Below are 26,774 nucleotides of genomic sequence, written 5' to 3'. Positions count from 1 at the left end.
GACTATGAAGGGAATAGAATGTCTTTTGACCAGGGCCCCTAGGGACTATGAAGGGAATAGAGTGTCTGACCAGGGCCCCTAGGGACTATGAAGGGAATAGAGTGTCTGACCAGGGCCCCAAGGGACTATGAAGGGAATAGAGTGTCTGACCAGGGCCCCAAGGGACTATGAAGGGTATATAATGTCTTTTGACCAGGGCCCCTAGGGACTATGAAGGGAATAGAGTGTCTGACCAGGGCCCCTAGGGATTACGAAGGGAATAGAGTGTCTGACCATGGCCCCAAGGGACTATGAAGGGAATAGAGTGTCTGACCAGGGCCCCTAGGGACTATGAAGGGAATAGAGTGTCTGACCAGGGCCCCAAGGGACTATGAAGGGAATATAATATATTTTGACCAGGGCCCCTAGGGACTATGAAGGGAATAGAGTGTCTGACCTGGGCCCCAAGGGATTATGAAGGGAATAGAGTGTCTGACCAGGGCCCCTAGGGACTATGAAGGGAATAGGGTGTCTGACCAGGGCCCCTAGGGACTATGAAGGGAATAGGGTGTCTGACCAAAGCCGCTAGGGACTATGAAGGGAATAGGGTGTCTGACCAGGGCCGCTAGGGACTATGAAGGGAATAGAGTGTCTGACCAGGGCCCCTAGGGACTATGAAGGGAATAGAGTGTCTGACCAGGGCCGCTAGGGACTATGAAGGGAATAGAGTGTCTGACCAGGGCCCCTATGGACTATGAAGGGAATAGAGTGTCTGACCAGGGCCCCAAGGGACTATGAAGGGAAAAGTGTCTGACCAGGGCCCCTAGGGACTATGAAGGGAATAGAGTGTCTGACCAGGGCCCCAAGGGACTATGAAGGGAATAGAATGTCTTTTGACCAGGGCCCCTAGGGACTATGAAGGGAATAGAGTGTCTGACCAGGGCCCCTAGGGACTATGAAGGGAATAGAGTGTCTGACCAGGGCCCCTAGGGACTATGAAGGGAATAGAGTGTCTGACCAGGGCCCCTAGGGACTATGAAGGGAATAGAGTGTCTGACCAGGGCCCCTAGGGACTATGAAGGGAATAGAGTGTCTGACCAGGGCCCCTAGGGACTATGAAGGGAAAAGTGTCTGACCAGGGCCCCTAGGGACTATGAAGGGAATAGAGTGTCTGACCAGGGCCCCAAGGGACTATGAAGGGAATAGAATGTCTTTTGACCAGGGCCCCTAGGGACTATGAAGGGAATAGAGTGTCTGACCAGGGCCCCTAGGGACTATGAAGGGAATAGAGTGTCTGACCAGGGCCCCTAGGGACTATGAAGGGAATAGAGTGTCTGACCAGGGCCCCTAGGGACTATGAAGGGAATAGAGTGTCTGACCAGGGCCCCTAGGGACTATGAAGGGAATAGAGTGTCTGACCAGGGCCCCTAGGGACTATGAAGGGAATAGAGTGTCTGACCAGGGCCCCTAGGGACTATGAAGGGAATAGAGTGTCTGACCAGGGCCCCTAGGGACTATGAAGGGAATAGAGTGTCTGACCAGGGCCGCTAGGGACTATGAAGGGAATAGAGTGTCTGACCAGGGCCCCTAGGGACTATAAAGGGAATAGGGTGTCTGACCAGGGTCCCTAGGGACTATGAAGGGAATAGAGTGTCTGACCAGGGCCCCTAGGGACTATGAAGGGAATAGGGTGTCTGACCAGGGCCCCTAGGGACTATGAAGGGAATAGAGTGTCTTTTGACCAGGGCCCCTAGGGATTATGAAGGGAATAGAGTGTCTGACCAGGGCCCCTAGGGACTATGAAGGGAACAGAGTGTCTGACCAGGGCCCCTAGGGACTATGAAGGGAATAGAGTGTCTTTTGACCAGGGCCCCTAGGGATTATGAAGAGAATAGAGTGTCTGACCAGGGCCCCTAGGGACTATGAAGAGAATAGAGTGTCTGACCAGGGCCCCAAGGGACTATGAAGGGAATAGAATGTCTGACCAGGGCCCCTAGGGACTATAAATGGAATAGAGTTTCTGACCAGGGCCGATAGTGACTATGAAGGGAATAGAGTGTCTGACCAGGGCCCCTAGGGACTATGAAAGGAATAGAATGTCTGACCAGGGCCCCTAGGGACTATGAAGGGAATAGGGTGTCTGACCAGGACCCCTAGGGACTATGAAGGGAATAGAGTGTCTGACCAGGGCCCCTGGGGACTATGAAGGGAATAGAGTGTCTTTTGACCAGGGCCCCTAGGGACTATGAAGGGAATAGAGTGTCTGACCAGGGCCCCTAGGGACTATGAAGGGAATAGAATGTCTTTTGGGTCACAGGCATGGAGTGGCTCGCTCTCTTTATTGTCAGCCAATAAATTCAGCGAGAACATGCCTCTTTGAGCCTCATCGTGACAAACACAGACCCTTCGACAGGCTGGCAAGGGAGGAGAGGAGGGAGGAGAGGAGGAGGAGGAGAGGAGGGGAGAGGAAAGAGAGGAAGCCAGTGTCACACACACACACACACACACACACACACACACACACACACACACACACATGCAAATTCATCTAAAAAGGAATGATTTATTTTCATATTCCAGCTGTGCTATTTTATCACAAGGTTACACCCTTCCAATGGCGAGGTTATAATGTGATAACACCATAAGCAGTGTAGCCTGGTGTAGCCTGGTGTAGCCTGGTGTAGCCTGGTGTAGCCTGGTATAGCAGCTGTAGCCTGGTGTAGCCTGGTGTTGCTGGTGTAGCCTGGTGTAGCCTGGTGTAGCCTGGTATAGCAGCTGTAGCCTGGTGTAGCCTGGTGTAGCTGCTGTAGCCTGGTGTAGCCTGGTGTAGCTGCTGTAGCCTGGTGTAGCCTGGTGTAGCCTGGTGTAACCTGGTGTAGCCTGGTGTAGCCTGGTGTAACCTGGTGTAGCTGCTGTAGCCTGGTGTAGCCTGGTATAGCCTGGTGTAGCCTGGTGTAACCTGGTGTAGCCTGGTGTAGCCTGGTGTAGCTGCTGTAGCCTGGTGTAGCCTGGTATAGCCTGGTGTAGCCTGGTGTAGCCTGGTGTAGCCTGGTATAGCCTGGTGTAGCCTGGTGTAGCCTGGTGTAGCCTGGTGTAGCCTGGTATAGCCTGGTGTAGCCTGGTGTAGCCTGGTGTAACCTGGTGTAGCCTGGTATAGCCTAGTGTAGCCTGGTGTAGCCTGGTATAGCCTGGTGTAGCCTGGTGTTGCAGCTGTAGCCTGGTGTAGCCTGCTGTAGCCTGGTGTAGCCTGGTGTAGCCTGGTGTAGCCTGGTGTTGCAGCTGTAGCCTGGTGTAGCCTGGTGTAGCCTGGTGTCTCTGCTGTAGCCTGGTGTAGCCTGCTGTAGCCTGGTGTAGCCTGGTGTAGCCTGGTATAGCCTGGTGTAGCCTGGTGTAGCCTGGTGTAGCTGCTGTAGCCTGGTATAGCCTGGTGTAGCCTGGTGTAACCTGGTGTAGCCTGCTGTAGCCTGGTGTAGCCTGCTGTAACCTGGTGTAGCCTGGTGTTGCAGCTATAGCCTGGTCCTGTGTGTCTCTGTCCCCAGTGAAGTCCCCTCCTCTTGTCCTATGTCTCTCTGTCCCCAGTGAGGTCCCCTCTTCTTGTCCTGTGTGTCTCTGTCCCTAGTGAGGTCCCCTCCTCTTGTCCTGTATGTCTCTCTCTCCCCAGTGAGGTCCCCTCCTCTTGTCCTGTATGTCTCTCTCTCCCCAGTGAGGTCCCCTCCTCTTGTCCTGTATGTCTCTGTCCCCAGTGAGGTCCCCTCCTCTTGTCCTGTATGTCTCTGTCCCCAGTGAGGTCCCCTCCTCTTGTCCTGTATGTCTCTGTCCCCAGTGAGGTCCCCTCCTCTTGTCCTGTATGTCTCTGTCCCCAGTGAGGTCCCTCCTCTTGTCCTGTGTGTCTCTCTCCTCAGTGAGGTCCCCTCCTCTTGTCCTGTATGTCTCTGTCCCCAGTGAGGTCCCCTCCTCTTGTCCTGTGTGTCTCTCTCCCCAGTGAGGTCCCCTCCTCTTGTCCTGTGTGTCTCTCTCCCCAGTGAGGTCCCCTCCTCTTGTCCCGTATGTCTCTCTCTCCCCAGTGAGGTCCCCTCCTCTTGTCCTGTATGTCTCTCCATCTCCACCCAGCCAGCCTCATAGTCCTATCCTGTACCCTCCTGTCCCTGTCCTCAGTGTGTCTCTCCATATGCAGGTCCTCTCAGCCACCAGGCCTGCACTCTGCTAAGCCCGTCTGGGTTGGGGAGCTCTCAGCCCTCCCTCAGCCCTCTAGCCCTGCTGCACCCTGGTGACTCAATTAACCCAGACAGATGGCCTAGAGTCTCCAAACCTGTACAGTGTTCAGAATGTGAGATCCCTGCCTCCCTCCCATCATCCTTCCTTCTCTCCTCCCTGCCTCCCTCACTCTCTCTTTCCTCCCCTCCCCTTTATCCTTCCCTCCCTCCCCCTCATCCTCCCTCCCTCCCTCCCCCTCATCCTCCCTCCCTCCCCATCATCCTCCCTCCCTCCCCCTCATCCTCCCTCCCTCCCCCTCATCCTCCCTCCCTCCCCATCATCCTCCCTCCCTCCCTCCCCCTCATCCTCCCTCCCTCCCCCTCATCCTCCCTCCCTCCCCATCATCCTCCCACCCTCCCTCCCCCATCATCCTCCCTCCCTCCCCCTCATCCTCCCTCCCTCCCCATCATCCTCCCTCCCCCTCATCCTCCCTCCCTCCCCATCATCCTCCCTCCCCCCCATCATCCTCCCTCCCTCCCTCCCCCTCATCCTCCCTCCCTCCCTCCCCATCATCCTCCCTCCCCCCCCATCATCCTCCCTCCCTCCCCCTCATCCTCCCTCCCTCCCCCTCATCCTCCCTCCCTCCCCCTCATCCTCCCACCCTCCCTCCCCCTCATCCTCCCTCCCCTCCCCATCATCCTCCCTCCCTCCCTCCCCATCATCCTCCCTCCCTCCCCCTCATCCTCCCTCCCTCCCCCTCATCCTCCCTCCCTCCCTCCCCATCATCCTCCCTCCCCCCCCTCATCCTCCCTCCCTCCCCATCATCCTCCCTCCCTCCCTCCCTCCTTCCTTCCCTATTGGTATGGGCTCCTCAGAACATATAATAACAGTCTATAGACCCTGAGCTCAGGAGGTGGAGTAGAGCAGAACAGAGAGGACCACTGAGACCCGGCAGCTATGACCTTTATACTCAATCCATTCCTCTCCTCCGTCTCCACTTACTATCTCCCTGTACTGAGACATGATCCACCGCTATCCTGACTTCAACCTATCTCCCTGAGTCCACTGTTATCCTGAGTCCTACCTATCTCCCTCTACTGAGACATGATCCACCGCTATCCTGACTTCAACCTATCTCCCTGAGTCCACTGTTATCCTGAGTCCTACCTATCTCCCTCTACTGAGACATGATCCACCGCTATCCTGACTTCAACCTATCTCCCTGAGTCCACTGTTATCCTGAGTCCTACCTATCTCCCTCTACTGAGACATGATCCACCGCTATCCTGACTTCAACCTATCTCCCTGAGTCCACTGTTATCCTGAGTCCTACCGATCTCCCTGAGTCTACTGCTATCCTAAGTCCAACCTATCTCCCTGTACTGAGACATGGTCCACTGTTATCCTGAGTCCTACCTATCTCCCTGAGTCCACTGTTATCCTGAGTCCCACCTAGTATTCAGTATTCTAACCGTTTAGGCTTCTACACTACAGATCCAGTATTCTAACCGTTTAGGCTTCTACACTACAGATCCAGTATTCTAACCGTTTAGGCTTCTACACTACAGATCCAGTATTCTAACCGTTTAGGCTTCTACACTACGGATCCAGTATTCTAACCGTTTAGGCTTCTACACTACGGATCCAGTATTCTAACCGTTTAGGCTTCTACACTACGGATCCAGTATTCTAACCGTTTAGGCTTCTACACTACAGATCCAGTATTCTAACCGTTTAGGCTTCTACACTACAGATCCAGTATTCTAACCGTTTAGGCTTCTACACTACAGATCCAGTATTCTAACCGTTTAGGCTTCTACACTGCAGATCCAGTATTCTAACCGTTTAGGCTTCTAAACTGCAGATCCAGTATTCTAACCGTTTAGGCTTCTACACTACAGATCCAGTATTCTAACCGTTTAGGCTTCTACACTACAGATCCAGTATTCTAACCGTTTAGGCTTCTACACTACAGATCCAGTATTCTAACCGTTTAGGCTTCTACACTGCAGATCCAGTATTCTAACCGTTTAGGCTTCTAAACTGCAGATCCAGTATTCTAACCGTTTAGGCTTCTACACTACAGATCCAGTATTCTAACCGTTTAGGCTTCTACACTGCAGATCCAGTATTCTAACCGTTTAGGCTTCTACACTACAGATCCAGTATTCTAACCGTTTAGGCTTCTAAACTACAGATCCAGTATTCTAACCGTTTAGGCTTCTACACTACAGATCCAGTATTCTAACCGTTTAGGCTTCTACACTCCAGATCCAGTATTCTAACCGTTTAGGCTTCTACACTGCAGATCCAGTATTCTAACCGTTTAGGCTTCTACACTACAGATCCAGTATTCTAACCGTTTAGGCTTCTACACTACAGATCCAGTATTCTAACCGTTTAGGCTTGTTTACTGTTGTTGTAGTGACCTTTGTCCTTCATTAACCCTAACTTATTGAGTGTGCTAACTGTAAAGGTCTGAAATGTGTTCATTATTTTGTGTTTTACTTGATTAATTTTGTTAAAACCCTGAAGAGATACAATGTGGCCATTATTCTACTTCCCCAGAATCAGGTGAACTCTCGGATAACATTTGTATGTTTCTGCGTGCAGTTTGAAGAAATTTGCTAACTAGTGTTAAAAAAATAAGGTAATATTGCAGATAGATTGTGGCTTCTATCAATGTAATTGTCTGCATCATTTTCAATACCCCATAGACAATATATTCACTATATACAGTGCATTTTGGTATTCAGGCCCTTTGACAAAACTCCACATTTTGTTACGTTACAGCCTTATTCTAAAATTGATATAAGAAAACTAACAATTTCCTAATAAATCTACACACAATACCCCATAATTACATCACAATACCCCGTAATGACATCACAATACCCCATAATGACATCACAATACCCCGTAATGACATCACAATACCCCATAATGACATCACAATACCCCGTAATGACATCACAATACCCCGTAATGACATCACAATACCCCATAATTACATCACAATACCCCATAATGACATCACAACACCCCGTAATGACAAAGCAAAAACAGGTTTTTAGAAATTCTTTCACATTTATGAAAAATGTACAACTGAAATATCACATTTACATATGTATTCAGTCCCTTTACTCAGTACTTTGTTGAAGCACTTTTGACAGCGATTACAGCCTCAAATTGTCTTGGGTATGACACTATAAGCTTGGCACACCTGTATTTGGGGAGTTTCTCTCATTCTTCTCTGCAGATCCTCTCAAGCTCTGTCAGGTTGGATGAGGAGCGTCGCTGTACAGCTATTTTCAGGTCTCTCCAGAGATGTTCGATCGGGTTCAAGTCCAGGCTCTGGCTGGGCCACTCAAGGACATTAAGAGACTTATCCCAAAGTCACTCTTTCGTTGTCTTGGCTGTGTGCTTAGGGTCGTTGTCCTGTTGGAAGGTGAACCTTCGCCCCTGTCTGAAGTCCTGAGTGCTCTGGAGCAGGTTTTCATCAAAGATCTCTCTGTACTTTGCTCCGTTCATCATTGCCTCGATCCTGACTAGTCTCCCGGTCCCTACCGCTGAAAAACATCCCTACAGCATGATGCTGCCACCACCATGCTTCACCGTAGGGATGGTGCCAGGTTTCCTCCAGATGTGATGCTTGGCAATCAGGCCAAAGCGTTCAATCTTGGTTTCATCAGACCAGAGAATCTAGTTTCTCATGGTCTGAGAGTCATTGGGGGCATTTTGGCAAACTCCAAGCGGGCTTTTTATGTACCTTTTACTGAGGAGTGGCTTCCGTCTGGCCACTCTACCAGAAAGGCCTGATTGGTGGAGTGCTGTAGAGATGGTTGTTCTTCTGGAAGGTTCTCCGATCTCCACAGAGGAACTCTAGAGCTCTGTCAGAGTAGTAGACTGTTAAAATGGAGATACTTCTAGGTTTTGGTCCTGAGGGAGATGAATAGGGTAGTAGATTGTTAATTCTGACAGACTTCTAGGTTTTGGTCCTGAGGGAGATGAATAGGGTAGTAGACTGTTAAAACTGACAGACTTCTAGGTTTTGGTCCTGAGGGAGATGAATAGGGTAGTAGATTGTTAATTCTGACAGACTTCTAGGTTTTGGTCCTGAGGGAGATGAATAGGGTAGTAGGCTGTTAAAACGGAGATACTTCTAGGTTTTGGTCCTGAGGGAGATGAATAGGGTAGTAGATTGTTAAAACTGACAGACTTCTAGGTTTTGGTCCTGAGGGAGATGAATAGGGTAGTAGACTGTTAAAACTGACAGACTTCTAGGTTTTGGTCCTGAGGGAGATGAATAGGGTAGTAGACTGTTAAAACTGACAGACTTCTAGGTTTTGGTCCTGAGGGAGATGAATAGGGTAGTAGACTGTTAAAACTGATAGACTTCTAGGTTTTGGTCATGAGGGAGATGAATAGGGTAGTAAACTGTTAATTCTGACAGACTTCTAGGTTTTGGTCCTGAGGGAGATGAATAGGGTAGTAGGCTGTTAAAACGGAGATACTTCTAGGTTTTGGTCCTGAGGGAAATGAATAGGGTAGTAGATTGTTAATTCTGACAGACTTCTAGGTCTTGGTCCTGAGGGAGATGAATAGGGTAGTAGACTGTTAAAACTGACAGACTTCTAGGTTTTGGTCCTGAGGGAGATGAATAGGGTAGTAAACTGTTAATTCTGACAGACTTCTAGGTTTTGGTCCTGAGGGAGATGAATAGGGTAGTAGACTGTTAAAACTGACAGACTTCTAGGTTTTGGTCCTGAGGGAGATGAATAGGGTAGTAGACTGTTAAAACTGACAGACTTCTAGGTTTTGGTCCTGAGGGAGATGAATAGGGTAGTAGACTATTAAAATGGAGATACTTCTAGGTCTTGGTCCTGAGGGAGATGAATAGGGTAGTAAACTGTTAATTCTGACAGACTTCTAGGTTTTGGTCCTGAGGGAGATGAATAGGGTAGTAGGCTGTTAAAACGGAGATACTTCTAGGTTTTGGTCCTGAGGGAGATGAATAGGGTAGTAGGCTGTTAAAACGGAGATACTTCTAGGTTTTGGTCCTGAGGGAGATGAATAGGGTAGTAGACTGTTAAAAAGGAGATACTTCTAGGTCTTGGTCCTGAGGGAGATGAATAGGGTAGTAGACTATTAATTCTGACAGACTTCTAGGTTTTGGTCCTGAGGGAGATGAATAGGGTAGTAGACTGTTAAAACTGACAGACTTCTAGGTTTTGGTCCTGAGGGAGATGAATAGGGTAGTAGACTGTTAAAACTGACAGACTTCTAGGTCTTTGTCCTGAGGGAGATGAATAGGGTAGTAGACTGTTAAAACTGACAGATTTCTAGGTCTTGGTCCTGAGGGAGATGAATAGGGTAGTAGACTGTTAAAACTGACAGACTTCTAGGTCTTGGTCCTGAGGGAGATGAATAGGGTAGTAGATTGCTAAGTCTGACAGACTTCTAGGTATTGGTCCTGAGGGAGATGAATAGGGTAGTAGACTGTTAAAACTGAGATACTTCTAGGTCTTGGTCCTGAGGGAGATGAATAGGGTAGTAGGCTTTTAATTCTGACAGACTTCTAGGTCTTGGTCCTGAGGGAGATGAATAGGGTAGTAGGCTGTTAAAACGGAGATACTTCTAGGTCTAGGTCCTGAGGGAGATGAATAGGGTAGTAGATTGCTAAGTCTGACAGACTTCTAGGTATTGGTCCTGAGGGAGATGAATAGGGTAGTAGACTGTTAAAACTGAGATACTTCTAGGTATTGGTCCTGAGGGAGATGAATAGGGTAGTAGACTGTTAAAACTGACAGACTTCTAGGTTTTGGTCCTGAGGGAAATGAATAGGGTAGTAGACTTAAAACTGACAGACTTCTAGGTTTTGGTCCCGAGGGAAATGAATAGGGTAGTAGACTGTTAAAACTGACAGACTTCTAGGTCTTGGTCCTGAGGGAGATGAATAGGGTAGTAGGCTATTAATTCTGACAGACTTCTAGGTCTTGGTCCTGAGGGAGATGAATATGGTAGTAGACTGTTAAAACTGACAGACTTCTAGGTTTTGGTCCTGAGGGAGATGAATAGGGTAGTAGGCTTTTAATTCTGACAGACTTCTAGGTCTTGGTCCTGAGGGAGATGAATAGGGTAGTAGGCTGTTAAAACGGAGATACTTCTAGGTCTAGGTCCTGAGGGAGATGAATAGGGTAGTAGACTGTTAAAGCTGACAGACTTCTAGGTCTTGGTCCTGAGGGAGATGAATAGGGTAGAACGTCTGGTCTAGTTTCAACGACACACTGAGAAGTTACAGAGTTTGCTAATGTATGACAGCGGAGGTAATATTATATTGGAGAGGCATGTTGAGTTGTGATTTAACCATTCGTCGCTCTATAATTCATCAAGTGAATCATTTAAATGGTCGCGTATCACCTACAGCCAGAGGCAATTTAAACATCATTACAGACGTGTGTGTGTGTGTGTGTGTGTCGTAGCGTGTGTGTGTGTCTGTGTGTGTGTGTGTGTGTGTGTGATTTAAACATCATTACAGACGTGTGTGTGTGTGTGTGTGTGTCTCTCTGTGTGTGTGTGTGTGTGTGTGTGTGTGTGTGTGTGTGTGTGTGTGTGTGTGTGTGTGTGTGTGTGTGTGTGTGTGTGTGTGTGTGTGTGTGTGTGTGTGTAATTTAAACATGATTACAACCCAGGTTTCTAGTGAGTTAAATTAGATCACGATTCCTCCCATCTCTAAGCATTTATATCACGCAGACTCAAAGCACAAACAAACAACACCTTTTAATTACCAGAACATTACTTAGACACACACACACACACACACACACACACACACACACACACACATACACACACAGACACACACACACTCACGCACACACACACACACACACACACACACACACACAGGCCTGGCTACTACCTACTTAAACTAATTACTGTGTACTAATCATACTACATACTGTGTACTAATCATACTACATACTGTGTACTAATCATACTACATACTGTGTACTAATCATACTACATACTGTATACTAATCATACTACATACTGTATACTAATCATATTACATACTGTGTAAACTTCTTCCATTTAAGAATGATGGAGGCCACTGTGTTCTTGGGGACCTTAAATGCTGCAGAAATATTTTGGTACCCTTCCCAAGATCAGTGCCTCGACACAATCCAGTCTTGGAGCTCTACGGACAATTCCTTCGACCTCATGGCTTGGTTTTTACTCTGACATGCACTTTCAACTGTGGGACCTTATATAGACAGGTGTGTTCCTTTCCAAATCATGTCCAATCAATTGAATTTAGCACAGGTGGACTCCAATCAAGTTGTAGAAACATCTCAAGGATGATCAATGGAAACAGGATGCACCTGAGCTCAATTTCGAGTCTCATAGCAAAGGGTCTGAATACTGATGTAATAAATAAGGTCGTTTTGTTTTCTTTTTTAATACATTTGCAAAAATGTCAAAATAACTTGTTTTCGCTTTGTCATTATGGCGTATTGTCTGTAGATTACTGAGAATGTGTATTTATGTAATCCATTTTAGAATAAGGCTGTAACGTAACAAAATGTGGAAAAACCTCAAGGGGTCTGAATACTTTCCGAAACGCCCAGACTCCCAAGACAGTTTCTGTAACAAGTGTCGTACGTCAGGGACCAAGGCGCCGCGGGTTGACTGCTCATCTTAACTTTTACTGAACACTTAACAAAACAAAACAAAACAAGAAAACGATCGAACGAACAGTCTTGCAGGCTACACACACACACAGCTATGCAAAAACAACTTCCCACAAAGGGACAGGTGGAAAACAGGGCTACCTAAGTATGACTCCCAATCAGCAACAACGATGTACAGCTGTTCCTGATTGAGAGCCATACCAGGCCAAAACAAAGAAATACACAACATAGAAACACCATAGAAATCCAAAACATAGAACAAAACCCCAAGACCCCGACAACACAAAACAAACACCACGCCCTGACCAAACTACAATGACAAATAACCCCTTATACTGGTCAGGACGTGACAATCTCTAGTAGTTCTGAGCGATTAACAGAAATTTCGGGAGGGTTTCGAATATTAAACAACTATTTGACCAACCACGGTTCAATTACTTACATTTATTTTTATTTTATTTATAAAATTAATAAAAAAATAATATTTTATAAATATTATTTTAAATAATATTTCATATTATTATTATTTTTTTATATAATTGTGAGTCCAACACAGTTTCTCTAGAGAGAAATCAAATAATTCACTAGAGAAATCATGACAAGAACTATATGGGATGCTGGGCTGAAGGGAGTTGTAGTTTTCATTAAGCAAATACTCAACCTAGTTCAAAACAAAAAAAATGTGGTATTTAACTACAATGACCATAATCTATTGCGCCCATGTTCTTTCCCTGCCCAGACAGAGATGGATACACTATTACGCCTGTCACTTTAGATACACCCAGACCGCATACGCTGCCGCATGAGAGAGGAGAGAGAGGGACAGAGACACAAGGAGAGAAAGGGGGACAGCAGAGACACAACAAGAAGAGAAAGACAGCAGAGACAACAACTAGGAGAGAGAGGGACAGAGACACAACTAGGAGAGAGAGAGACAGAGACACAACTAGGAGAGAGAGAGAGACAGCAGAGACAACAAGGAGAGAGAGAGAGGGACAGAGACACAACTAGGAGAGAGAGAGACAGAGACACAACTAGGAGAGAGAGAGAGACAGCAGAGACAACAAGGAGAGAGAGAGAGGGACAGAGACACAAGGAGAGAGAGAGACAGAGACACAACTAGGAGAGAGAGAGAGGGACAGAGACACAAGGAGAGAGAGGGGGACAGAGTCACAAGGAGAGAGAGAGAGGGACAGAGACACAAGGAGAGAGAGAGACAGCAGAGACACAACTAGGAGAGAGAGAGGGACAGAGACAACAAGGAGAGAGAGAGACCTGTCTCTCTGTATCCTACCATAGTACTGACCTGTCTCTCTGTATCCTACCATAGTACTGACCTGCCTCTGTATCCTACCATAGTACTGACCTGTCTCTCTGTATCCTACCATAGTACTGACCTGTCTCTCTGTATCCTACCATAGTACTGACCTGTCTCTCTGTATCCTACCATAGTACTGACCTGTCCCTCTGTATCCTACCATAGTACTCACCTGTCTCTGTATCCTACCATAGTACTGACCTGTCTCTCTGTATCCTACCATAGTACTGACCTGTCTCTCTGTATCCTACCATAGTACTCACCTGTCTCTGTATCCTACCATAGTACTGACCTGTCTCTCTGTATCCTACCATAGTACTGACCTGTCTCTGTGTCCTACCATAGTACTGACCTGTCTCTCTGTATCCTACCATATTACTGACCTGTCTCTCTGTCTCCTACCATAGTACTGACCTGTCTCTCTGTATCCTACCATAGTACTGACCTGTCTCTCTGTATGCTACCATAGTACTGACCTGTCTCTCTGTATCCTACCATAGTACTGACCTGTCTCTCTGTATCCTACCATAGTACTGACCTGTCTCTCTGTATCCTACCATAGTACTGACCTGTCTCTGTATCCTACCATAGTACTGACCTGTCTCTGTATCCTACCATAGCACTGACCTGTCTCTGTATCCTACCATAGTACTGACCTGTCTCTCTGTATCCTACTATAGTACTGACCTGTCTCTGTATCCTACCATAGTACTGACCTGTCTCTGTATCCTACCATAGTACTGACCTGTCTCTCTGTATCCTACCATAGTACTGACCTGTCTCTGTATCCTACCATAGTACTGACCTGTCTCTCTGTATCCTATCATAGTACTGACCTGTCTCTCTGTATCCTACCATAGTACTGACCTGTCTCTCTGTATCCTACCATAGTACTGACCTGTCTCTCTGTATCCTACCATAGTACTGACCTGTCTCTGTATCCTACCATAGTACTGACCTGTCTCTCTGTATCCTACCGTAGTACTGACCTGTCTCTCTGTATCCTACCATAGTACTGACCTGTCTCTCTGTATCCTACCATAGTACTGACCTGTCTCTCTGTATCCTACCATAGTACTGACCTGTCTCTCTGTATCCTACCATAGAACTGACCTGTCCCTCTGTATCCTACCATAGAACTGACCTGTCTCTCTGTATCCTACCATAGAACTGACCTGTCTCTCTGTATCCTACCATAGTACTGACCTGTCTCTCTGTATCCTACCGTAGTACTCACCTGTCCATCCAGCGAGGCAGCGACAGAAGCCAGTGACGTGGTCACAGCCATCGCCGTGACTACAGTCACAACGCCCACGACACTCCAGACCGTACATTCCATCCTGACAACAACAACATCAATATAAACAACAACAACATCAATACAAACAACAACAACATCAATATAAACAACAGCAACATCAATATTGTTACACATATCAACATAAACATATTTCAGATAATACAGTGGCCAGTGGCTTTTAAAATGTAGTGACAGAAGAAGCATTACAATGTAATAGGCTTTGTCCAAACTGCCTTCAACCAACTACACAGAACAAAAATATAAACTCAAAATGTAAAATGTTGGTTCCATGAGCTGAAATAAAAATAACAAAAAAATGTTTTTCTCAAATGTTTTTTGCTCAAATTTGTTTCCATCCCTGTTAGTGAGCATTTTATCCTTTGCCAAGATAATCCATCCACCTGACAGGTGTGTCATATCAAGAAGCTGATTAAACAGCATGATCATTACACAGGTGCACCTTGTGCTGGGGACAATAAAAGGCCACTCTACAATGTGCAGTTTTTGTCACACAACACAACGCCACAGATGTCTCAAGTTTTGAGGGAGGAGCGCAATTGGCATGCTGACTACAGGAATGTCCACCAGAGCTGTTGCCAGAGAATTTTAGGTTCATTTCTCTACCATAAGCCGCGTCCAACGTCGTTTTAGAGAATTTGTCAGTACGTCCAACCGGCCTCGCAACCGCAGACCGCGTGTAACCACGCCAGCCCAATTGACTGATTTCCTTACATGAATCTGTAACTCAGTAAAATCGTTGAAATTGTTGCAAGTTGTGTTTATATTTTTGTTCAGCATAGTTCCATTGTGACAGAGACACTCACAGTACAGGGTAGAAGGCAGTGTTAGGATCAGGGTTAGGGTCAGGATTAGGGTCAGGATTAGGGTCAGGGTTAGGGTCAGGATTAGGGTCAGGATTAGGATCAGGATTAGGATCAGGATTAGGGTCAGGATTAGGGTCAGAATTAGGATCAGAATTAGGGTCAGGATTAGGGTCAGGATTAGGGTCAGGATTAGGGTCAGGATTAGGGTCAGGATTAGGGTCAGGATTAGGATCAGGATTAGGGTCAGGGGTCGGTACTTACAGGACAGGGTAGGAGGCAGTGCTCCCCTCGCCAGCCTGGGGATTAGGGTTAGGGTTAGGGTCAGGGTCAGGGGTCGGTACTTACAGGACAGGGTAGGAGGCAGTGCTCCCCTCGCCAGCCTGGGGAGCAGGTACAGACACCATCCATGGGGTCACAGGCTGCGCCGTTGGCACATAGACAGCTCTGATTACAGCCCAGACCCCAGCTACCACTGGAGCACAGAGTAGAGCAGTCCACTCCCTGCCAACCTGCATGGGTTGATACATGAATCAATCAGTCAGTCAATCAGTCAGTCAGTCAGTCAATCAATCAGACAGTCAGTCAGTCAATCAATCAGTCAGTCAGTCAGTTAATCAGTCAGCCAGTCAGTCAGTCAATCAGTCAGTCAGTCAATCAGTCAGTCAGTCAGTCAGTCAGTTAGTCAGTCAGTCAATCAGTCAGACAGTCAGTCAGTTAATCAGTCAGTTAATCAGTCAGCCAGTCAGTCAGTCAATCAGTCAGCCAGTCAGTCAGTCAGTTAATCAGTCAGTCAGTCAGTCAGTCAATCAGTCAGTCAGTCAGTCAGTCAGTCAATCAGTCAGTCAATCACTTAATCAGTCAGTCAGTCAATCAGTCAGTCAGTCAATCAGTCAGTCAGTCAGTCAGTCAGTTAATCAGTCAGTCAGTCAGTCAATCAGTCAGTCAGTCAGTCAGTCAGTCAATCAGTCAGTCAGTCAGTCAATCAATCAGACAGTCAGTCAGAAAGTCAGTCAATCCGTCAGTCAGTCAATCAGTCAGTCAATCAATCAGTCAGTCAGTCAGTCAGTCAATCAGTCAGTCAATCAATCAGTCAGTCAGTCAGTCAGTCAGTCAGTCAGTCAGTCAGTCAGTCAGTTAATCAGTCAGTCAATCAATCAGTCAGTCAGTCAATCAGTCAGTTAGTCAGTCAGTCAGTCAGTCAGTCAATCAGTCAGTCAGTCAATCAGTCAGTCAGTCAATCAAAACTTCTTAGGGCTAGGACCCTTTTTCTCAATTTCCGCCTGAATGACATTCCCAAAGTAAACTGCCTGTTGCTCAGGCCCTGATGCCAGGATATGCATATAATTGGTACCATTGGAAAGAAAACACTTTGAAGTTTGTTGAAATGTTAAAATAATGTAGGAGAATATAACACAATAGATATGGAAGGAGAAAATACAAAGAAAAACCAACCAGAATTTTTTTTGTTGAGAGACCATCCTCTTAGAATGGCAAGTATAAGGTCATATTGAGAATTAGCTCGCTGGATGCAAATCATATGGCTTCCACAGGGTGTCAGCAGTCTATGTTCAAGGTTTCAGGCTTGTAACTTCAAAAACGAATAAGAAATATACGTTTTAGTACAGGGACACAGTCTTGGAAATTTGTGTTTGAGCGCGCCATGAAGACAGGACGCACCTGCTAAAATTGGTTTCCTATTGAACATACTTCTTTACGTAAGAAATATTATAGTTTGATTACATTTTAGGGTATCTGAGGAGTAAACAGAAACGTATTTTGACTTGTTGAAACAAAGTTTTGGGGTTGATTTTTGGATTCCTTTCTCTGCATGTTGAACGAGTGGATTACTCAAATCGATGGGACAAACTAAACAGACCTTTTGGGATTTAATTAAAGAAGGATTTTATCTAACAAAACGACACTACATGTTATACCTGGGAACCTTTGGATGACAAATCAGAGGAATATTTGCAAAGAGTTAGTGAATATTTAATCGCGATTTGTGAATTTATGTAACCTTTGCCGGTGGAAAAATATTTTGATGTGGGGCGCTATCCTCAAACAATCGCATGGCATGTTTTCGCTGTAATAGCTACTGTAAATCGGACAGTGCAGTTAAATTAACAAGAATTTAAACCGATATAAGACAGTTATAACTACCTACATTTTTAATATCCATAATTTTTATGATTATTTATTTGAATTGCGCGTCCTCCAGTTTCACCGGAAGTTGTCCCGCTAGCGGGATGCCTAGGCCTAAAAGGTTTCAATCAGTCAGTCAGTCAGTCAGTCAGTCAGTCAGTCAGTCAGTCAGTCAGTCAGTCAGTCAGTCAGTCAGTCAGTCAGTGATTCACTGACTGACTGACTGACTGATTGACTGACTGATCAATGACTCACTGACTGACTGACTGACTGATTGACTGACTGATTCACTGACTGACTGATTGATTGACTGACTGATTGACTGACTGATTCACTGATTGATTGACTGACTGACTGATCAATGACTGATTGACTGATTGACTGACTAATTGACTGACTGATTCACTGATTGACTGACTGATTGACTGACTGATTCACTGATTGACTGACTGACTGATTCACTGACTGGCTGACTGACTGATTGACTGACTGATTGTCTGACTGACTGACTGATTCACTGACTGACTGATTCACTGACTGATTGTCTGACTGACTGATTCACTGATTGACTGACTGATTGACTGACTGATTCACTGACTGACTGATTCACTGACTGATTCACTGATTGACTGACTGATTGTCTTACTGATGGACTGACTAATTCACTGACTGACTGATTGACTGACTGATTCACTGATTGACTGACTGATTCACTGATTGACTGACTGATTGACTGGCTGACTGATTGACTGACTGATTGACTGATTCACTGACTGACTGATTGACTGAATTACTGATTGACTGACTGATTCACTGACTGACTGACTGATTCACTGACTGATTGACTGATTCACTGACTGACTGACTGACTGATTCACTGATTGACTGACTGATCACTGACTGACTGACTGATTCACTGACTGATTCACTGATTGACTCACTGACTGATTCACTGACTGGCTGACTGACTGATTGTCTGACTGATTGACTGACTGACTGATTCACTGACTGACTGATTCACTGAATGACTGACTGATTGACTGACTGATTGACTGACTGATTCACTGACTGACTGATTCACTGAATGACTGACTGATTGACTGACTGATTCACTGACTGACTGATTCACTGATTGATTGACTGATTGACTGACTGATTCACTGACTGACTGATTGATTGACTGACTGATTCACTGACTGACTGATTGACTGACTGATTCACTGATTGACTGACTGACTGATTCACTGACTGACTGACTGATTCACTGACTGACTGACTGATTCACTGACTGATTGACTGATTGACTGATTGACTGAGTGACTGACTGACTGATTCACTGACTGGCTGACTGACTGACTGACTTACTGATTGACTGACTGATTGTCTGACTGACTGATTCACTGACTGACTGATTGACTGACTGATTCACTGATTGACTGACTGATTCACTGATTGACTGACTGATTCACTGACTGACTGGCTGACTGATTGACTGACTGATTGACTGACTGATTGATTCACTGATTGACTGACTGATTGACTGACTGATTGACTGACTGATTCACTGATTGACTGACTCAGTCTGTCCCCTGGGTGAGTCAGTATGTTGTATGAACTCTGGCCCCTGGGTGAGTCAGTCTGTTGTATGAACTCTGGCCCCTGGGGTGTACTGAACCTTCTCTGCAGCTACAGGATCCATCGATGGGGGAGCAGGGAGCGTGGTTATGACAGGAGCAGGTAAAGGAGCAACTAGGACCGTACAGCCCCGAAGGACACAGAGAAGAGCAGTCATCACCCTGGAGAGAGGAGGAAAAGGAGGAGGAGGGGAGAGGAGGAGGGGGAGGGGAGAGGAGGAGGAGGGGAGCGGAGGGGAAGGGAGAGGAGGAGGTGGAGGAAGAGGAGGGGGAGGAGGAGGGGAGAGAAGGAGAGAGGAGTAGGAGGAGGGGGGAGAGGAGGGGGAGGAGGAGGAGGGGAGAGGAGGAGGAGGAGAGAGGAGGAGGAGGGGAGAGGAGGAGGAGGAGAGTAGAGGAAGAGGAGGAGAGTAGAGGAGGAGGAGGAGAGTAGAGGAGGAGGAGGGGGAGGAGGAGAAGGAGGAGGGGAGAGGAGGAGGAGGAGGAGGGGAGAGGAGGAGGGGAGAGGAGGAGGAGGAGGAGGAGGAGGGGAGAGGAGGAGGAGGAGAGAGGAGGAGGAGGAGGGGAGAGGAGGAGAGGAAAAGAGAAGAGGAGAGAGGAAGAGGAGTTAGTTAACAACTTGAGGAGCAACTAGGACCGTAAAGCCATGGAAGACACAGAGCATCATCTAAGAACATCACAGTGACATGTGTCTACTGTAATCACTCGTCTGCCATTTCATACGCCGTTTCAGTGGAGCTGCGAGGTTCACCGACAGGGGAGTTCGATCCTTTTGTGTGAACAGGCCAGAAAATGTGTCGTGTGGCTCCCTATGCAAACGCGATGTCAGAGAGCACACACTGCACTTCAGAGGAGAGCGGAGAACGGCATGCGAAGCGGGACAAACAGAGTACACTCAGCAATTAATGTTTCGCCATTCACAGAGGTCTGAATACTTTCTGAATGCACAGTAGATCAATATCTTTAATAATACCATATCAGTATCATTAGCTTTTTAAAAACAATTCAATCTGTTTTTTTTGTTTTTTATTATATTTTGGACAAGAGAGAGGCTATCTCTCCACTAGCTGACCTTATTGTTCCTGCAGAGAGGAGGATTCACCGTCTTTCATTGAATGTTTTCATCATTTATCTGCGCATAAAGTCGTCGAAAAGCCCTAGCCCGTATGCAAATTAGCGAGCCAAATAAACGGGCTCTCTTACCGATGCGATTCGGGTTGGCTACCGACGAGTCACTCTCTTTTAACGTCCTTGTCTGGCAAGTCCTCATGGACTTCATATGGAAAAATACAAAACCAGAATCTTTAGTTCACTTGCTATACCATGAACATTACTGTATAACTAACTACGTTGTATAATTTATGAATGGGATATGAGATGGGCTTTATTCAGTCAGTTTTGACACCATTTCTAAACTAGTCAAGCTGTTTCGTCCATCAAAGCACAGTAAACCTAACCAGCAGCATTTTGTGGCTGCATATTGAAACACAGGATATAAAATAATCTGTCAGAAAACAATAGACTAAGTGGATTTGAACTCGTCGTTACCACATTATAACGGACGTGCAAATGAACTCAGAGAGACGACGGAGGAGCGTCATGCTCTCTCCCGCTGCAACGACAACGGCGAACACAAAAACACCCAGGTACCGAGAGGCGGGACGGCTGAGTTTCCTTGTCATCGTTCACTTTGTGACTGACAGGCGCCTGACCAATCAATAGATCGCTAGAAGATGCCTATTGTTCATTCTAGCGGGAGATGGAATTGAAAAATAGCCTGGTTTATTTAAATGGGAAAAAGTAGCCGACTGAAAATGTGTCTGTGACCGGTTGTATAGCCAACAGGTGGCGCTGGTGGAAAACACTCCTCCATCCCTCCACTCCTCCATCCCTCCACTCCTTCATCCCTCCTTCCCTCCATTCCTCATCCCTCCCTCCACCCCTCCTTCCCTCCACTCCTCCACCCCTCCATCCCTCCATCCCTCCCTCCCTCCACCCCTCCACCCCTCCATCCCCCCATCCCTCCACTCCTCCATCCCTCCATCCCTCCATCCCTCCATCCCTCCACTCCTCCATCCCTCATCCCTCCCTCCACTCCTCCTTCCCTCCTTCCCCTCCTTCCCTCCATCCCTCCTTCCCTCCATCCCTTCTTCCCCCATCCCTCATCCCTCCCTCCACTCCTCCTTCCCTCCATCCCTCCATCCCTCCATCCCTCCACTCCTCCATCCCTCCATCCCTCCATCCCTCCACCCGGTCCCCTCCTCTGTAGTCACACCAGGCCAGCGTCATTATAATTCCTCTGCTTTAAAATGGCTGAGCACAGCAGCACCTATAAAGATCCCCTTCTCTCTCTCTCTCTCTGTCTCTCTCTCTCTCTCTCTCTCTCTCTCTCTCCATCTCTCTCCGTCTCGCTCTCTCTCTGTCTCTCTCTCTCTCTCTCTCTCGCTCTCTCTCTCTCCCTCTCTCTCTCTCCCTCTCAGCCCTGATGATCATAGCCCTGTGTCTGTCGGTCCCCTCCCCTCCATCTCTCTCTCTCTCCTCTCTCTTCTCTGTCCTGAGTGACAGCTGACAGTATGATTTAGAGTACTAATTAGCGCCACAGAAGAGTCCTGTGTGTCTGGGGACTCCCTCCTCGCTCCTCCTCGCTCCTACTCGCCCCTGAGCCTCCTCTGTGCCTCTCCTCACCGGGACGCTCTGCTCTCTGCTCTGCATGCTACCCGGCTGTCAGCTCAGCACTGTGTGTGTCCGCTCATCTTGACAGAGTTTAAACGGAGGAGTGGAAAGGACACTGGACGCCAGGGGCAGAACATGGGGCATCTTAAAGGGTCTCTCATCTTCGTCCTCCTCTCCTCCTCCTCTCCTCTCCCCTTCCTCCTCCTCTCCTCCTCTCCTCCTCCCTCCTCCTCTCCCCTTCCTCCTCCTCTCCTCCGCTCCTCCTCCCTCCTCTCCCCTCCCTCCTCCTCTCCTCCTCTCCTCCTCCCTCCTCCTCTCCTCCTCTCCCCTTCCTCCTCCTCTCCTCCTCTCCCCTTCCTCCTCCTCTCCTCTCCCCTTCCTCCTCCTCTCCTCCTCTCCTCCCTCCTCCTCTCCTCCTCTCCCCTTCCTTCTCCTCTCCTACTCTCCTCCTCCCTCCTCTCCTCCTCCCTCCTCCTCTCCTCCTCTCCCCTTCCTTCTCCTCTCCTCCTCTCCTCCTCCTCCTCTCCCCTTCCTCCCCCTCTCCTCTCCTCCTCTCCTCCTCCCTCCTCACCTCCTCTCCTCCTCTCCTCCTTCCTCCTCCTCTCCTCCTCTCCCCTTCCTTCTCCTCTCCTCCTCTCCTCCCCTCTCCTCTCCCCTTCCTCCCCCTCCTCTCCCTCTCCCCTTCCTTCTCCTCTCCTCCTCTCCTCCTCTCCTCCTCTCCCCTTCCTCCCCCTCTCCTCCTCCTCCCTCCTCCTCCTCCTCTCTCCCTTCCCTCCGCGCCCTACATGAAAGCTTCGGTCTGGGAATGGCATTTTTATCAATCAGTTCACAGTAGCCTTTGTTCTGTTCTCAAAATGATGGCTTTAATACTGCTAACAATGGCACTTCTACTCTGTTCCCATTGTTATCTAAGGGCTGAGAGGAGAGAGGGTGTGGTGATGGGGAGGAAGAGAAGGAGAAAGCAGAGGAAGATGAGAAGGAGGAGGAGGGGGAGGAAGAAAAGAAGAGGAGGGGGAAGAAGAAGTGGAGGAGATGGTGGATGAGGAGGAGGTGGAGGAGATTGAGATGGAGGTGGAGGAGGAGGAGGTGGAGGAGAAGGAGGTGGAGGAGGAGGAGGTGGAGGAGGTGGAGGAGAAGGAGGTGAAGGAGAAGGAGGTGGAGGAGAAGGAGGTGGAGGAGGAGGAGGTGGAGGAGAAGGAGGTGGAGGAGGAGGAGGTGGAGGAGAAGGAGGTGGAGGAGGAGGAGGTGAAGGAGAAGGAGGTGGAGGAGGAGGAGGTGGAGGAGAAGGAGGTGGAGGAGGAGGAGGTGGAGGAGGTGGAGGAGAAGGAGGTGGAGGAGGTCGGGGTGGAGGAGGAGGAGGTGGAGGAGGTGGAGGAGAAGGAGGTGGAAGAGGAGGTGGAGGAGGTGGAGGAGGTGGAGGAGGTGGAGGAGGTGGAGGAGGAGGTGGAGTAGAAGGAGGTGGAAGAGGTGGAGGAGAAGGAGGTGGAGGAGGAGGTGGAAGAGAAGGAGGTGGAAGAGGAGGAGGTGGAAGAGGAGGAGGTGGAGAAAGAGGAGGAGGTGGAGGAGGAGGTGGAGGAGGTGGAGGAGGTGGAGGAGAAGGAGGTGAAGGAGAAGGAGGTGGAGGAGAAGGAGGTGGAGGAGGAGGAGGTGGAGGAGATTGAGATGGAGGTGGAGGAGAAGGAGGTGGAGGAGGAGGAGGTGGAGGAGAAGGAGGTGGAGGAGGAGGAGGTGGAGGAGGTGGAGGAGAAGGAGGTGAAGGAGAAGGAGGTGGAGGAGAAGGAGGTGGAGGAGGAGGAGGTGGAGGAGAAGGAGGTGGAGGAGGAGGAGGTGGAGGAGAAGGAGGTGGAGGAGGAGGAGGTGAAGGAGGTGGAGGAGGAGGAGGTGGAGGAGAAGGAGGTGGAGGAGGAGGAGGTGGAGGAGGTGGAGGAGAAGGAGGTGGAGGAGGTCGGGGTGGAGGAGGAGGAGGTGGAGGAGGTGGAGGAGAAGGAGGTGGAAGAGGAGGTGGAGGAGGTGGAGGAGGTGGAGGAGGTGGAGGAGGAGGTGGAGTAGAAGGAGGTGGAAGAGGTGGAGGAGAAGGAGGTGGAGGAGGAGGTGGAAGAGGAGGAGGTGGAAGAGGAGGAGGTGGAAGAGGAGGAGGTGGAGGAGGAGGTGGAAGAGAAGGAGGTGGAAGAGGAGGAGGTGGAAGAGGAGGAGGTGGAGAAAGAGGAGGAGGTGGAGGAGGAGGTGGAGGAGGAGGAGGTGGAGAAAGAGGAGGAGGTGGTGAAGGAGGAGGAGGTGGAGGAGAAGGTTTCCCTGTTGTCATGGCAACGGGTCACACATTTTGCTGCTGTGATGGAACACTGTGGTATTTCACTTAACAGATACGGGAGTTTATCAAAATTGGATTTGTTTTCTAATTCTTTGTTGATCTGTGTAATCTGAGGGAACATGTGTCTCTAATATGGTCATACATTTGGCAGGAGGTTAGGAAGTGCAGCTCAGTTTCGACCTCATTTTGTGGGCAGTGTTGCACATGACCTGTCTTCTCTTGAGAGCCAGGTCTGCCTACAGCGGCCTTTCTCAATAGCAAGGCTATGCTCACTGAGTCTGTACATAGTCAAAGCTTTCCTTCATTTTGGGTCAGTCACAGTGGTCAGGTATTCTGCCACTGTGTACTCTCTGTTTAGGGCCAAATATCATTCTAGTTTGCTCTGGTTTTTTTTGTTAATTGTTTCCAATGTGTCAAGTAATTATCTTTTTGTTTTCTCACGATTTGGTTGGGTCTAATTGTATTGCTGTCCTGGGGCTCTGTGGGGTCTGTTTGTGTTTGTGAACTGAGCCCCAGGACCAGTTTGCTTAGGGGACTCTTCTCCAGGTTCATCTCTCTGTAGGTGGTGGCTTTGTTATGGAAGGTTTGGGAATCGCTTCCTTTTAGGTGGTTGCAGAATTTAACGTCTCTTTTCTGGATTTTGATAATTAGCGGGTATCGGCCTAATTCTGCTCTGCATGCATTATTTGGTGTTTTACGTTATTTTTGCAGAATTCTGCATGCAGAGTCTCAATTTGGTGTTTGTCTTATTTTGTGAATTCTTGGTTGGTGAGCGGACCCCAGACCTCACAACAATAAAGGGCAATGGGTTCTATAACTGATTCAAGTATTTTTAGCCAGATCCTAATTGGTATGTCAAATTTTATATTCCTTTTGATGGCATAGAAGGCCCTTCTTGCCTTGTCTCTCAGCTCGTTCACAGCTCTGTGGAAGTTACCTGTGGTGCTGATATTTAGGTCGAGGTATGTATAGTTTTTGTGTGCTCTAGGGCAACGATGTTTAGATGGAATTTGTATTTGTGGTCCTGACGACTGGACCTTTTTTGGAACACCATTATTTTTGTCTTACTGAGATTTACTGTCAGGGCCCAGGTCTGTCAGGGCCCAGGTCTGTCAGGGCCCAGGTCTGTCAGGGCCCAGGTCTGTCAGGGCCCAGGTCTGACAGAATCTGTGCAGAAGATCTAGGTGCTGCTGTAGGCCCTTCTTGGTTGGGGACAGAAGCACCAGATCATCAGAAAACAGTAGACATTGACTTCAGATTATAGTAAGGTGAGGCCGGGTGCTGCAGACTGTTCTAGTGCCCTCGCCAATTCGTTGATATATATGTTGAAGAGGGTGGGGCTTAAGCTGCCTCCCTGTCTCACCCCACGGCCCTGTGGAAAGAAATGTGAGTGTTTTTTGCCTATTTTAACCGCACACTTGTTGTTTGTGTACATGGATGTTATAATATCGTATGTTTTCCCCCAACACCACTTTCCATCGATTTGTATAGCAACTTAACTTGCAGATAAAACCATCACAATACTGAGATTGTTTACGTTTCTACAAGGATTTGGGTGTTTTTGGAGCATTTGTTCATGTTTTTTCAGGGCCCCCACGAGGATGAGGAAGTGATACATTTGAACATCTTGGCCATGTTCTGTTATAATCTCCACCCGGCACAGCCAGAAGAGGACTGGCCACCCCTCATAGCCTGGTTCCTCTCTAGGTTTCTTCCTAGGTTCTCGGCCTTTCTAGGGAGTTTTTCCTAGCCACCGTGCTTCTACACCTGCATTGCTTGCTGTTTGGGGGTTTTAGGTTGGGTTTCTGTAACAGCACTTTGAGATATCAGCTGATGTAAGAAGGGCTTTTATAAATACATTTGATTTAATTCACTGTTTGTTTAACAAAAACATGTGAAATGACATAAAAGGTGTCTGGACTTCTCTATAATATACATATAACCTGCCCTTTACATCAACATAGAGATTTGGTTGTAAAGAAAGAACTCAATCCTACTGGCCTAGTGATTGGTTTAGCGATTGGTTTAGCGATTGGTTTAGTGATTGGTTTAGTGATTGGTTAAGTGATTGGTTTAGTGATTGGTTTAGTGATTGGTTTAGTGATTGGTTTAGTGATTGGTTTAGTGATTGGTTTAGTGATTGGCCTAGTGATTGGTTTAGCGATTGGTTTAGTGATTGGTTTAGCGATTGGTTTAGTGATTGGCCTAGTGATTGGTTTAGTGATTGGTTTAGTGATTGGTTTAGTGATTGGCCTAGTGATTGGTTTAGTGATTGGTTTAGTGATTGGTTAAGTGATTGGTTTAGTGATTGGTTTAGTGATTGGTTTAGTGATTGGCCTAGTGATTGGTTTAGTGATTGGTTTAGTGATTGGTTTAGTGATTGGCCTAGTGATTGGCCTAGTGATTGGTTTAGCGATTGGTTTAGTGATTGGTTTAGCGATTGGTTTAGTGATTGGTTTAGTGATTGGCCTAGTGATTGGTTTAGTGATTGGTTTAGTGATTGGCCTAGTGATTGGTTTAGTGATTGGTTTAGTGATTGGTTTAGCCACTCAGGGACTATAGTGCTTCCCTTTTTTATTTATTAATTAAAAAAAATGTTTTTATTTGAATATCCGAAACATACAATATACTTGCAGTGAAGCCGCTCAACAGCTACATCATACCAGTCATCCAACAGACTCCCATTCAGAGAGACACACAGAAGCATCCAG

General features: G+C 47.6%; 1 protein-coding gene across 1 annotated transcript in view; it reads right to left on the bottom strand.

Moving 5' to 3' along the window:
• megf11 (multiple EGF-like-domains 11) overlaps positions 1-26,774 on the bottom strand; it is a gene marked incomplete in the record, with an annotated part of 249,854 nt that overhangs the window by 46,094 nt on the left and 176,986 nt on the right. Inside the window, 3 exon segments of the mRNA XM_029752072.1 lie at positions 14,423-14,525; positions 15,655-15,818; positions 19,127-19,247. Of these exon segments, the coding sequence (XP_029607932.1) occupies positions 14,423-14,525; positions 15,655-15,818; positions 19,127-19,247 (388 nt within the window).

Source organism: Salmo trutta, chromosome 4 (assembly GCF_901001165.1).
Source record: "Salmo trutta chromosome 4, fSalTru1.1, whole genome shotgun sequence".
Taxonomy (NCBI): Eukaryota; Metazoa; Chordata; class Actinopteri; order Salmoniformes; family Salmonidae; genus Salmo; species Salmo trutta.
The sequence above is the reverse complement of the archived record's forward strand: the minus strand, read 5'-3'. Positions and strand labels throughout refer to the sequence as shown.